The 14,506-nt window shown below is 45.7% G+C and overlaps 1 protein-coding gene across 6 annotated transcripts in view; it reads left to right on the top strand.

The window, feature by feature from the left end:
* Positions 1 to 1,450: 1,450 nt before the first annotated feature.
* Positions 1,451 to 14,506, top strand: part of VPS35L (VPS35 endosomal protein sorting factor like) — a 101,613-nt gene continuing 88,557 nt past the window's right edge. For 4 of the 6 annotated variants that reach the window (XR_005785585.1, XM_040458914.1, XM_040458913.1 and 1 more), the window contains exons 1-2: positions 6,716 to 6,874; positions 10,118 to 10,246. Coding sequence is in view for 5 of the 6 variants with exons in the window: in XM_040458914.1 (XP_040314848.1) it covers positions 6,731 to 6,874; positions 10,118 to 10,246 (273 nt within the window). In the remaining variant the exon portion in view is untranslated. Of the gene's footprint in view, positions 1,588 to 3,862; positions 3,888 to 6,715; positions 6,875 to 10,117; positions 10,247 to 14,506 lie in introns of those variants that run through there. The other 2 variants (XM_040458912.1, XM_040458915.1) reach the window with 2 other exon arrangements.

Raw genomic sequence — 14,506 nt, 5'->3', positions numbered from 1 at the left:
AGCATGAATGGGGGAGGGGCAGAGAGAGAGGGAGACACAGAATCGGAAGCAGACTCCAGGCTTTGAGCCAACAGCCCAGAGCCTGACGCGGGGCTCGAACTCACTGACCGCGAGATCGTGACCTGAGCTGAAGTCGGATGCTTAACCGACTGAGCCATCCAGGCGCCCCTCATTTATTTTTATGTAATTCTTTAAGCAAACTGCTGATTTCTCACGTAGAAGAGTTAAACGCTGGGCTAGGCAATGTGTGTTTAAGGTTTTGATGGCTACTCCCAAATCATTCTCCAAAAAGGCTTCACCATTTATACCACCCCCAGCAGAACTTCAGAGTGTCTGTTGTCCTGCTTCCTTGCCAGCTGGGACATTACCAGTCATTGTAACTTTGTCATTTTGGTGGTTGAAAGATGATCATTTGCCTTTCCTTGATTCTCAGTGAGTCTGAGTGTCTTTTGATCTGTTTATTGGCCCTTTGGGGTGAATTGGCCTGAAAAAATGTTACCTAGTAAACCTTTAGACCTATTTTATTCTGCACTGGGGGACTGTCTGCCTTTGCTTATACTTCCTTTTCTTTAGCTTTTCTTTAAGTTTATCCATTTATTTTGAGGGAGAGAAGGAGATAGAGAGGGAGATAGAATGCGAGGCTGGCTCTGCACCATAAACGCAGAGCCTGATGTGGGACCTGAACCCAGAACTCTGGGGTCATGACCTGAGCCAAAACCAAGAGTCAGACGCTTAACCAACTGAGCCACCCGGGCGCCCCTTTTCTTTAGCTTTACGAGATAAAATTGACAGAGGAAATTGTGAGACTTTTAGAGTGTCAACGTAATGACCTGGTATTTGTATGCACCTGTGAAACCATTCCCCCATCGAGTTAGTACACCCATCACCTCACGTATTTACATTTTTTTAATTTGATGAGAACATTTAAGTTCTGCTTTGCTAGCACATAATCAATTTTACCCTGCCATGTTAATCAACTGTTGCGTTTGCTTGTAGTTTTTGTTTGTTTTTATTTTGAGGGAGAGAGCGAGCAGGAGAGGGTCAGAGAGAGAAGGAGAGACAGAATCCCAAGCAGGCTCTGCACTGTCAGTACAGAGCCTGATGTGGGGGCTCAAACTCACGAACCAGGAGATCATGACCTGAACTGAGATGAAGAGTCAGACCTTAACTGAGCCACCCAGGCGCCCCTATACTTTGTGGTTTTCAAAAAATTTTTTTAGCATTTTATTTATTTTTGAGAGAGAGTGAGGGAGGGGCATAGAGAGAGAGGGAGACAGAATCTGAAGCAGCTCCAGGCTCTGAGCTGTCAGCACAGACCCCAACGCGGGGCTCAGACTCTCGAACCATGAGATCATGACCTGAGCTGAAGTCAGACGCTTAACTGAGCCACCCTGGTGTCCCTGTACTTTCTTTTTAAAGATGAAAAGGATACTGCTGCTGAGAGCTTGTCTTGCCTTTCCATAGGACAGCTCTAGAAAGAGACGAGACCGAGATGAGAACTCCATCGTGGGATCAGACTTTGAGCCCTGGGCCAGCAAACGAGGAGAAATCCTTGCCCGGTACACGACCACAGAGAAGCTGTCTATCGTGAGTACCAGTACGCTCTTCTGCCAGGGCCTGCTTCCCATCTGGTAGGGATTGCTTTTTGTTAGGATTCTGCCCCCAGGTGCCTGTACAGGATCTCCCCACCCCCCACGCCAAACAATTCTCTGACACCGGCTGGGTGTCCTGCAGCTTAACTCAGTTCTGACACCCAGATCCCTGGAGCTCATGTCCATTCCTGCAAGTCAGGCGCCTAGTTCCTAAACCTTCTCTCCCACTTCACAGTCCTCTGTGAGTCCATGTTGTCACCTGTGCTTCTGACCGTCTGGCTGTGTGTCAGACTCCCATGATCCCCTCCTTGGGTTTGGTCAGTTTGCTAAGTGGCTCACAGAACTCAGGAAACCTGTTTACTCACGAGATTACAAGGATATTAAAGGCTGCAAATCAACATCCACTTGAAGAGAGACAGAGAGCGAGGTTCTAAACAGAAGACCGTCTGTCCCCTTGGGGTTTGGGGTCCTGCCGGATGGCATGGACATTCTGTCTCACCAGTCAGGAAGCTCTCTGAACCCAGTCCTTTTAGGTTCTTAGGGAGGCCTTAATAAATAGACGTGATTGATTCAATCTTCCGCCCCCCTCTCCCCTCCCTGGAGGTCAGGAGTGGCACTGAAGGTCCCAGCCCTGCAATCAAATGTTTGTTTCCCCTGGAAACCAGTCCCCATCCTTAGGTGTGTCCAGAAGTCACTTGATCAACTTAACAAAGTCTCCTTGACCACTCTGAGGGCTTAAGACATTCCAAGGGTAGTAGGAGCTTCTGGGCCAGGAAAAGGATCAAGACGCAATATATATTTCGTATAAATCACAGTATCACAGCTAATGTTGCCCAACTCCTGGGCTCTGTGAGTTTGACTCATTATGTCCATGTTAGTTGGGAGCAAATGTGCTGGTTGGTTTCTCAAAAAAATGTGTTAAGAATCCAGGATCTGGCACCATTCAGAGAAAGAATTGGAGCCCATCTCTGGGGAGGTTTGAGTTGGGAAGTGAGGAGACTGACGCCCCAAAGAAGGTTTACTTCTTCCTGTGGTTCCAGTTTTCTTCCATGGCCTCAAGTTCGCCGGGTGGCCTCTGGACCAAGTCGTTGGCTTGTGCCTGGGGATGTGAGGGAGATGAGGCCGACAATGTGTGGGGGCAGGTTGCTCACGTGATGAAAGGCTCTGAGCTGAGCCGGCCAGGGAGAGCAGGGGAATGCCTGGGTTACTGAGGACGAGAGCTGGGAGCTTCTGACCCAAGCCCTCCCTGATGACGTGATGACGTGATGACATATGCCACAGTGACGTTCCTCTCTTGGCACTGAAAGGAAGTTGAGAGGTGGGTAGTTCAGGCTGGTGTGGTGGCTCCAGAGTCATCAGGGGTCTGGCTCTTCTGTCCTGCTGCCCTGCTGTGTTCAGGGTCGCCTCACGTCCAGGTTGTTGGAGGAGGAAAAGGGAAAGTAGGATGCACCCTCGCTCATATGAGGACCCCTCCCAATGTCCCCACCCACACACCCTCATTTGTCTTGAAGGTCGTCATGGGCCATATGCAGATGGAGGGGATGCTGGGAAATGCGACAAATGTGCCCATCAGAAATTGGGGCTGTGAGTACGGAGGAAGGGGTGAACTCGGGGGGCAACCAGGAAGGCTCTGTGACGACGCCTCTCCTCCCCACTTCCTCTCAGGGTTTGCGCTAGGTGAGCGGTGTGCAGGCAGAGTTGCTGGACCGGTAGTTTGGTTCTGATTTTCTGAATGCACGGAGTTAATTTAGAGCAGTGATTTTGCAGCCAGGAGTAATTTTACCCCCCAGCGGACACATGGCAATGTCTGGAGACAGTGTTGGTTGTTGCACTGTGGAGGCGTTGCTGGCAATCTAGTGGGTAGAGAGCAGGCGCTGCTAACACCCTGCATGTACAGGACCGCCCCCACGCAACCGGGTTTCCCTGTGCGTAACATCAGTAGTGCCCAGATTGTGAAGCCCTGACGTAGAGTAAGCTAACTGCTACCTCCTGACGCTGTTGTCCTCAAAATTTTGCTCTTTGTGGGCTCACTTTGAGTGTTCTGAGCTGAGTGGAAATTTGAATCTTCGGTAGTTTTTGGTGAGCTGTGTTTTCCTCCTTTGATGAAATAATTGTTTTGCATTTGGATAAGTAAGTAGCTTTGCTGGAAAATAACAGATCATGTGGCCTTGGCGTAACTTGAATATTTAAGTATCTTACAAGTTTTTTTTTGTCATAGAAATGGTATTAAGTTTTAAAAAATACTAACAAATTGTTACTTGCCTCTGCAGAATCTGTTTATGGGATCTGAAAAAGGTGAGTTTGGGTTGTTGTTACTCTTGATGGGGAATTGGCTTATTACCTTTAGTATAAAAAAGTTTGCAGTATCCAGACTGGTGTTTAATTCCATTAAAGCTGTTACTTCCTAGATTGTGTACAGACTTAGCAGAACTGAAATACATACTCATGTGATGAATGGGGGGAAAAAGACAAAAGTTATTAAAAGTATAACATGAGCTCACTGTTTGAATTTAGACAGAGCAGTAGCATCTGCTCCCCGTCCCCTCCTCAGCAGCTGTAGAATGGTTAAAATTCTCCTTTTTAGAGATCGTTTACTTTGCTTTAAGTCTTTATCCCTTGTGAGAAGGCAGACACGCTAGGGATTGGAGCCACAGTCTTACTGGCCACGGGTCCCTGAACACGGCAACACGGCAGTGCTGTTTCTTCAGCCTGGATACACGGTCAGAAGCTCTGACCAGCATGTCTCAGACTAGCTGTGCAATCTTTATAGACATAAAGACCATGGGGCTCTGTTCCACTTGTTCAATGTATCTTGAGGAATGGGACCCAGGAATTGGTGTTTTTTTTGTTTTGTTTTGTTTTGAGACTCCTAGGCGATTCTGAGGCAACGGACACAGCTCAGGTACCCACGGGGTACAGATGAGCATAGCTGTGGTTTACGTGCAAATGGCGAGTATGGCAGCTGCGACTCTCCCCCGTTGTCTGCAGGTGGGGGCAGCACCTGAGTAATCAAGAGAGTGGGAGCACCTTGTGAGGGCCATAACTTTGACCCCAAACCGTGAAAAAGTAAATCCTACTGTTGGATAGCCACCAGTTTGGAGGGATCAGAAAGATGGACGAGATCGCTTGTTGGTGGGAACGTAGAGCAGCAGGAAGGCTTATGTTGCCAGTAGGAGGTTAAAACGATAAAACCACCGTGTAAAGAGCACTTTCACGTTATCTGTTAAAATTGAAGTTGGGCCAACCCTTGGACCCGACAATTCTACTAGGATATACTCTAGATCAGAAATTAGCAAACTACATCCTGCAGGGCAAGATCTGGCCCCCTGTTTAAGTTTGGAAGTAAAGTTTTATTGGAACACAGCCAGGCCAGCTTGTTTACATATTGTTTGTGGTTGCTTTTGTGCTGTAATGGCAGAGTTGAGTAGGTGTGAGAGAAACCACGTGACTCACAAAACCTAAAATATTTATGAAGTTTATTTTGAGAGCGAGCATGGGTATGAATAAGTGGGGGAGGGGCAGAGAGAGGGAGAGAGAGAATCCCGAGCAAGTTCTGTGCTGTCAGCACAGAGCCGGTCACGGGGCTCAGTCTCGTGAATTGTGAGATCATGACCTGAGCCGATATCCAGAGTCTGATGCTTAACCAACTGAGCCACCCAGGCACCCCATAAATGTAAAATATTTCTATCTGACCCTTTAGGGAAAGTGTTTTTCCAACTCTACCCAAATCCGTGGGTTTTTTTTGTTTGTTTGTTTTGAGATAGAATGTGGGTGGGGGAGGGGCAGAAAGAGAGGGAGACACAGAATCTGAAGCAGGCTCCAGGCTCTGAGCTGTCAGCACAGAGCCCGAGGCGGGGCTCAAACTCACAAGCTGTGAGATCATGACCTGAGCTGAAGTCGGATGCCCAACTGACTGAACCACCCAGGCGTCCCCTTGTTTTTCTTAAAGTGTGGTCCAAGGGCCAGCTGCATTAGTAAGGCAGAGTCCCAGGCCCTGCCAGGCCTACTAAAAATCAGTCTGTGTGTGTTAATTCATCTGTAAGTGACTCCTCTGAAAGTTTGAGAAGTGCTGCCTGCTGCCCTGAAGAAATGTATGTGTATACAAACCAGAAAACACAAATGTTCACAGCAGCATTATTTATTGTAGCCCCAAACAGGAAACAACCCAGACATCCGTCAACAGAATAAGAAGTACATTGTGCTGTATTAACACAGTGGAAAATAATAAACAGGGAAACAGCTCTGTGCAACAACCAGGGTAAAATTCATGAACTAAAGATAATGGTTAACAAAAGAAGTAAGACAGTATATGAGCAAGGTGGTGGTTACAAAGGTTATGATTATCTGTTAAAATGTACATATGTGCACTTTCTGTACATATTTCAAAATAAGAGGAAAAGTGGAAATGAGGTAAAAAAACAAAAACAGAAACCAGTACTGGGAAACTTAAATAGTTTTTTTAGCAAATAAATAACTGTGCCTTGCTCTCAGCTGATCCCAGACAAATCGGTGAGTTCGCAACAGATCTAAGATGCTAGTGCCTTAAAAGAATGAACTTTCATTCCTGAGTTTGGTGGGTGGGAGCAGGGGGACCTCAGAGCTAGAACAGAAGCCCCTTTCAGATGGGGACAGGGTTCTGAGATAAGAGTCACTGGAGAGCATGCTGGACAGATAGCCTCGCCCTGTGGTTGGCCCACAGCCTGGAGGGTGTCCCTTCATCTCTGACAGGTGATGGAAGGAGGCGTGGCCAGCCCTGTTTTCTTGAAGAGAGGGCTTTGAAGCCCTCATGCTGGGCATACAGTGACGTGGTTGTAGTGGTATCAGAGTGCTTCGGTCCTGCACTGAGTGCGAGCCTGAGAGGGCCTTTTGTTGGTAGAAAACAATCACATGATGGATTTTTGGCATCCCCTCTGGACTGCCTTTCTTTAGCAAGCGAGTGATGTAGGGAAAAGTTTGTAATACCGAAGGGAGTGGAACCATGGAGGCTGGCCCCACCGAGCTGGGGGGGGCAGCTTTTAAACAAAAATGTTTCCGGTGGAACTTTGGTTATGTAAGGACGTTGTTTTCAAAATCGTGGAGTTGTCTGTAATGAAATTGTTCCCTGGCCTCTTTATTCACAACGAAGTGTAGAGTGAAAGATGCCTTTCCCTGGGGGGGAGTTGGTGTCCGAGAAATCCATTCTGTGTGACATGAATCTATTCTGTTTAGGCAAAGCGACCGCCACGTCTGCCATGTCGGAGAAGGTTCGGACCAGGCTGGAGGAGCTGGATGACTTCGAGGAGGTGAGCAAGTCATTTGCTGAGCACAGGGAGGATCATGCTTTCGTTCCTTCTTCCAAGTGAGATTCGTCTTGGTGGCTGCTCTTTGATTAATTCCCAAGCCGCACATTGTGCTCATTCCTCCTGAGGCACCAGCTGATCAGGGAAAGGTGCCAGCCGTGCAGTTGGCCGAGATCACAGGAGTTGCCGTGGGCTGGTTTTCTGAAGGCGTCTTCTCACTGTGATGCCTGAGCAAACCCAGATCGTGTGGGGGGGACAGGATTTGACGTAAAATGCAGCGGGAGCCATCTCCTAGGGAAGCCGCCTTGCATAGATAAGGGTCCTACCTTGTGCAGAAGCTGCATACCGCTGCTCTGCTGGCTTGCTGTGGCCCCCAGGACTCATTCAAAAAATACGCTTTTAAAAAACATGACTCACTTGCCAACTCTTAAAAATGGGTAAGTTTCACATATAAGTCAGATTTTTTTTTGTTTTTAATTCCACCTGATAATTGTGAGTCCACCTTCCTGCAGTTAACCAGGGCACGCGCCATCCAGGGTACACAGTCCTCCCTTTCCCGATTGACTCATAAACACTACTAGCCTGGCCCCCGGAGGCAGGTGGGTTTGCATCTTCTGGGATGGTGTTTAGAGAGGCAGCATAACATTGCGAGTAAGACAGACTCTGGAGCCAGACTGCCTGAGTTTGAATCTCAGCTCTACCATGCGGCAGTTCTGTGATTTGGGGCAAGGTGCTTAACAGCTCTGTGCCTGAGTTTACTTATCTGTAGAATGGGGATGCTGCATAGTACCTGCTTCTTAGAGTTGTAACTTAATGTATCTCAAGTGCCTAGACCCAACAGCCAGCACCTGTGGGATGCGCTCTGCACGAGTTACTTGGTGTCCCCACCAGCTCAACCTGAGTCTAGAGGCTGTAGCTCAACTGCTTATTAGTAGAGTGCCCTTGGGCGTTCCCCCTTCCTATATCCGCTTCCCTGACTGTAACATGGGGATAAAGAACATAGGTGTGTGGACCCAGTGCTGATGTTTTGAAATCCACAGAGGGCCGTGTGATGGCAGTTGCCATCGCGGTGTCCTGCCTCTTGGCCCTTGGTTCAGGGTCCTTCTGGCTCTGAGACCAGAGTTTGGTGCCCAGCAAAGTCTATTAGTCCACATCTATTCCTCAGTTCGGAAAGAACACGTTTTGAATTAGGGCAACCGGGAGCCTTGGTCTGCATATCCTCAGCCAACCTTGGCTGGTACGAATGGACTTGCTGAGCATTTTCACCAAAGCTCTTCCATCTGAATGTCACTTGAGCTGGCTTAAGTTGCAAATGGGGACTCTGTTGCAGGATACGGGGGCACTACCCTGAACCCAAGGGCACAGCAGCCTGGAACCAAGAGCTAAAGAATCGCCCAGATGGCTACCAACTGTCCTCTGCCTCTCTCTTTTCCGCGGAGCCTCTTGTCACTGCCTCTCTGGTTCTCTATTTTATTTTTCCCCCTGCAGATGGATTTTCTTGCTTCTCCTTGCTCATAGCAGTAGATGGCTGCCCCATGGCTTCCAAGCAAACATGGTGTATTAGTCAGGGCAAGGCTAGGTGATACTGTGGTAACAAGTGAACCTCCATATCTCAGTGGCCTAATGTAACACAAGTTTATTTCTTCCTCACATTACTCATCCTGTGAAGGCAACAGACTCGCCATCATCATGTAATGCTGCCATCTCAACAGATGGTTCCCAGGTTCATCACAGTAGGAGCTGAAAAAGGGTCACTTTTCATTGCCTCAGCCCAGAAGGGACACAGGCAGCTCTGCTCATGGCCCATTCGCCCAAGTTAGTCACGGGGCTCCTCCTACTGCCGAGGGATAAGGAGGACCCTGTCTCGTAGTTCAAGTGACCAGCTGGGATCAATCCAAATTTCCTGAACATCCGACATGTATTTCCTTAGTAAAGAGTTCTTGGGATTCCAGGGAAGATTGATAGAAAAGAGATTTGGTTCCTGGTCTCATGTGGGTTAGCATGACCCTCACTCCTGTGAACTTTGTAAATAGCATCTTAACAGTAGCCGAGGATTAATGAGCAGGTACCACGTGCCAAAGGCTGTGTTAAGTCTTTATTTTTAATTCATCCTTGGGATGGTCTACCTTTCTTCTGCCAGAGCTTTTTTTTTTTTTTTTTTTTTTTAATGAATGCCAATATTTTTTTTTTTTTAATGCTTATTTAATGTGTGGGTGCACAACTTGGGGAGGAGCGCAGAGAGAGGGGGAGACAAGCCCAAGCAGGCTCCACCATGTCAGCACAGAACCTGATGAGGGGCTTGATCCCACGACCCTGGTATCATGACCTGAGTCAAAATCAAGAGTTAGACATTCAGCTGACTGACTGAGGTACCCAGGTGGCCTCACCACAGCTTTTTGATATGGTCTCCTTTCTGACCTGAAGGCACTCTCCCTGGTCTAGGTAAAGCCCCTGCCCTCCACTTTCCACATTGTCCGATAACACCCGCACACCATGGAGCATTTGTCCCAAGTATCACTTCCTCCAGGAAACCATTCTTGACCACCTGTCTAGAGGCCATTCCTTTGTTACCATATTTCTTCCTTTCTGAGAGAAAGCCTTTCCCCCACATTTGACTATCCTTGAAATTGAGCTGTGTTTCTTATTGATGCATGTCCGTGATGGGTATTTTTTTCTTCCTTGGTGGTACACCAAGAATTGTGCTTCTTATAATTGGCACCTCAGATTCAGTGAACTATGCTATAGGTCTGCATAGAATTGTTTCCTCTGGAGCCTTTACCTCAGTTTTCATTAATACCCATCTCATCCTTTGTACAGTAAACTCTGTTAGCACAGAAATAATGTCTTTTTGCTCACCTTTGTATCTCGAGCATATGGTGGCCCATGCCTGGTCCACGGTAGGTCCCAATGAGTATTAAATAAGGTGGTGGATCCTGTTTTCCTGGTATAGATGAGGTTCTGGGAGGAGAGCTGCTCACCCAGAATCACATGGCCAGTGAGTGGGTGAACAAGGGGGTTGACTTAGGTCTGACTTGCTCCAAGGCCCATCTCAGTGCCTGCACTCTGTCCGTCTTTGCAGAAAACTCAGAGGACCTCTTCCGTCACAGGACAATACTATCAGTCCTGGGGGGTTGTGAGGAAGACTTAGATACTGAAGCTCAGTCAATACTCAGTATTATTCATGGGGTTGGTGACCAAATAATGTTTTTCCTTTTGTGTCGACACCTTCCTACTTTCTGCCCACAGGGATCCCAGAAAGAACTGTTGAACTTGACTCAACAGGATTATGTGAATCGCATTGAGGAGCTCAACCAGTCTCTGAAGGATGCATGGGCCTCGGACCAGAAAGTGAAGGCTCTAAAAATAGTCATCCAGGTCAGGTCTAGTGATTTTTTTTTTTTTCTTTTCTTTTTCCCCCAGAATTTCATATGTAAAACTTCTTTTGTAGATAATTAGGGTTTTTCAGAGGCCTGCCTTCAGGGTCTTACCCTACTTTTTTTAACCTGTTCCATTTTCACATACTTACCGTGAAAGGCCATGATTATGAATGTTTTATTGAGGGCCACCATGTACAGCTGCACGGGTTGTATACTGCACCATTCCAGGACATTCAGCTTGGATTACAGAATTAATGATTCCCTCTGGATTGTGCAGTTCAGTGGCCTTGGTACATCTGATACAAATCACAATTTGTACAGACTAAAGATTGACCAACTGTCTTGGGTTTCCTTGATCAAATTTCCTTTGTATCTTTGGGATTAATGGTTGTGTGTCGCTGATATATGCATTTCTGGCTCATTCTACATAATCACGTGACAAAACATGTTCACAGTGTTAGGAGACGTACATTTGTTGAACCCTTTGTTGATGAATTTGTTGATTCATGACAACTCTTGGATCACAAGATCAAATTCTGTAAGGAAAATAGCTTATTCTGTTTCTTGACCCTTCAGATCATCTTGTGGCAAGACATGCTGAGAAATACACTGTAAAAGGACTAATGTGTGCATTATGTTTCAGAGCAGAGTTCACAAAGAATTTCTGAACAGCCATTTTAGTTCAAAAGGATAATCCTGTTCTTGGTCAACATCATGGCAATATAAAAAAAAAAAGAAAAGGAAAAAACATATCTTGGCTATGTGACCTTTGTTTTCTCCTCTGGAGTCTTTACACTGAGTGCTTGAAATCTTTAAAGATGACACTTTGTGTGGCAGGTGGTTTTGTGTGTGTGTGTGCGTTTCAAGACCGGCAAACCTGGGCTCATTTCCCTGCAGTCACTGTTGTTAGTTTACAAAGTAAATACTCCCAAAGAAGAGTCCTCTCATCCTGGATGCACATGATGGGGGTTGCTTGCTAAGTGGCTCAAGTAAGAAAATATCTAAACTCATAAGCGCTTCTTCAAAATATTTTCATTGGCCACATCTCCCCAAGAGGACCGGAGTATAGAGAACTTGACTTCCAAGAGTTTGACATCTGGAGAAGATTTAATTCATGTCTTCCCAAAGAAAATAACCATGAAAGTGTTTCATTAACTCCACATCTGGTTAATAGTAACTCTTTTACTTTGCATACTTTATTTTTTTTTTTTAATTTTTTTTTTCAACGTTTTTATTTATTTTTGGGACAGAGAGAGACAGAGCATGAACGGGGGAGGGGCAGAGAGAGAGGGAGACACAGAATCGGAAACAGGCTCCAGGCTCTGAGCCATCAGCCCAGAGCCCGACGCGGGGCTCGAACTCACGGACCGCAAGATCGTGACCTGGCTGAAGTCGGACGCTTAACCGACTGCGCCACCCAGGCGCCCTACTTTGCATACTTTAAAGAGTACTTTTTTAACCAAAAAAGAGAGTCAAGGGGCAGGTAGAGAGAAATGAGCCCAGTTCACCTTATTTGCTCTGCAGTAAAGTATTGTGTTGTGTGGTAGTCTTACTGGAATATAGTTCAGTGATTTTTAGTAACAGTTACTTAGCTATTTACACAACTCAGTTTTAGAGCATTTTTATACCCCCCTCCCCCAAATTCTCTCAAGCCTGTTTGCACTCAGACCCTGTCACTTCCAGCCCCAGAAAACTACTGGTCTGCTTTCTGACTATAAATCTGCCTTTTGGAGACCTTTCATGTATCAGGATCATTCTTTGTGTAATCTTTCGCCTCTGGATTCTTCCACTTAGCATAATGTTTTTTGAGGTTTGTCCGTGCTGTTGTATTGATACCCTGTACCTTTTTGTTGCTAAGTAGTAGTCCATTGTATGGATGACCACGTTTTTTGTTTTTGTTTTTTTAATTTTTTCTTTTAACATTTATTTATTTTGGGGAGACACAGAGACAGAGTGTGAGCAGGGGAAAGGCAGAGAGAGAAAGACACACAGAATTTGAAGCAGGCTCCAAGCTCTGAGTTGTCAGCACAGAGCCCGACATGGGGCTCGAATCCACAAAGCGTGAGATCATGACCTGAGCCGAAGTCGGACGCTCAACTGACTGAGCCACCCAGGCGCCCCTTGAATGACCACATTTTTACTTAACCATTAACAAGTTGATGGACACAGGTCATTTCTACTCTGGCTATTATGAATGATGCTACTGTGAACATTTGCATAGAAGTCTTTGCATGGACCTATGCTTTGATCTCTCTTGAGTAGATTCCTAGGGGTAGAATTGCTGAGTCCTATGATAAGGATATGTTTAACTTTTTGAGAAATGGCCAACCTGCTTTCCAAACGGCTGTTCTGTTTGCATGCCTACCAGCTTCGTGTGTGGGTTCCAGGTCCTCTATATCTTGTCCAGCACCCGTGTTACTGTTATTTTGATTGTAGCCACCCCAGTGGGTCTAAAGTGATATCTCATTTGTGGCATTAATTTGAAATCCCTGTGGACTGATGATGTTAAGCCTCTTTTCCTATGCCCATTGGCCATTTTTCTCTCTGTTAGTGAAAAATGTACTTAATAAGACTGGCCTATTTTAAAAATCAGGTTATGTTCTAGTTGAGTTGTGACAATTCTTTATGTATCCTTGATACAAGTTCCTTATCAAGTGTCTCCTGGTCTGTGGCCTGTCTTCATTTTCACACTGGTGTCTTTTGAAGGGGAGGAGTTTATAATTTTAACAAAATCAAATTTATCAATAGTCTCTCTTTTGACTCATGCTTTTGGAGTAAATAGCTAATAACTCTTGGTCTAAATCAAGGTGGTGAGAATTTTTTCCTGTGTTTTGTTCTAGAAGCTTCATAGTTTTAGCTCCTACATCTAAGTTTATGGCCCATTTTGAAGTGATTTTTGTGTGTAGTATAAAGGTCTAGACTTGTTTTTTTGTTTTGTTTTGTTTTTTAATTTTAGTGTTTCTTTTTGGAGAGGGGGAGTGAGTGGAGGGGGGGGGGACAGAATTCAAAGCAGGCTCCACTCAGTGCAAAGCCCAGCGTGGGGCTTGAACTCAAGAACCATGAGATCATGACCTGAGCTAATGAGCTAAGCGGCATGATCAAGTCTGACGCTCCGCTGACTGAGCCACCCAGGCTCCCTTAGATTCATTTGTTTTGCATGCAGATGTCTGGTTTTCTCGCCAACATTTGTTGAAAAGGCTGTCTTTTCCCTATTGAATTATTTTGGCATCTTTATCAAAAGTCACCTGACTGTAAATGCAAGGGTTTATTTCTGGGTTCTTGAATTAATTCCTTAAATCTGTGTAAGTCTCTCCTTATGCCATTACCACACTGTCTCGATTACTGTAGCTTTGTGGTAATTTTTGAAACTGGTCAGTGTAAGTCTTTTACATTGGTTCTTCTTCTTTTTTTTTTTTTTTTCCCAAAAATGTGTTTTGGCTATCCTGGGTCCTTTGCATTTCCATGTGATTTAGAGGATCAACCTGTCAATTTCTACCCCCCCTCCCCCCGGCCCCCCCCCAAAAAAAGACCTTGTGGGATTTTGGTAGGGATTGTGTTGACCTTGTAGAAGAGAGAGATTTGCCAACCTAACAGTAATGAGTCTACTGATGCATAAAATATGTATCACTCTTTCTGTTGATGGGTATCTGGTTTTTCCCTTTTCTCGTTATGAACGATGCTGCTGTGATCACTCTTGGACATGCCTGCTGGCCTCTCTGGGGATGAGGGCCCTTACCTGAGAGTGGGTGTGGGGTGTGTGTGCCTCTTCAGCTTTATCAGACAATGCTGAGTTACTTTCCAGCATAGCTGTGCCAGCACGCACTGGTAGCAGCGGTGGGATTGTGGGAGTCTGTGTTGTTGAGCATCCTACCAACATTTGGTGTGAGCAGACTTTCTATTTTAATTTTTCCAATTTAAGAGATAATAAAATCATTGTATTGTGGTTTTAATTTGCAATTCCCTGATTATAATAAGATCAGGCATCTTTTCACTTGTTTATCGGCCATGTGGGTTTCCTTCCCAGGAAAGTAGCTTTCATTGATTCCTCTTGTTCATTTTTCCATTATATTGTTTGGATTTTTTTCCCCACGTATTCTCAGTGGTAATTGTCCTCTGATTGATTAGTCTGTTTGCTTGCTTCCTTTGATCTGTCTTCCTTTCTTAGTATTCGGCTATCGGTTATCTTTATCCTTTTGTTTTTGGTTATTTGGGTGTGTGTGTGTGTGTGTGTGTGTGTGTGTGTGTGTGTGTGTGTGTG

The sequence above is a fragment of the Herpailurus yagouaroundi genome, unplaced genomic scaffold, assembly GCF_014898765.1.
Source record: "Herpailurus yagouaroundi ecotype Mexico unplaced genomic scaffold, PumYag 222, whole genome shotgun sequence".
Classification (NCBI taxonomy): domain Eukaryota; kingdom Metazoa; phylum Chordata; class Mammalia; order Carnivora; family Felidae; genus Herpailurus; species Herpailurus yagouaroundi.
This window is presented reverse-complemented; position numbering and strand designations above follow the sequence as displayed.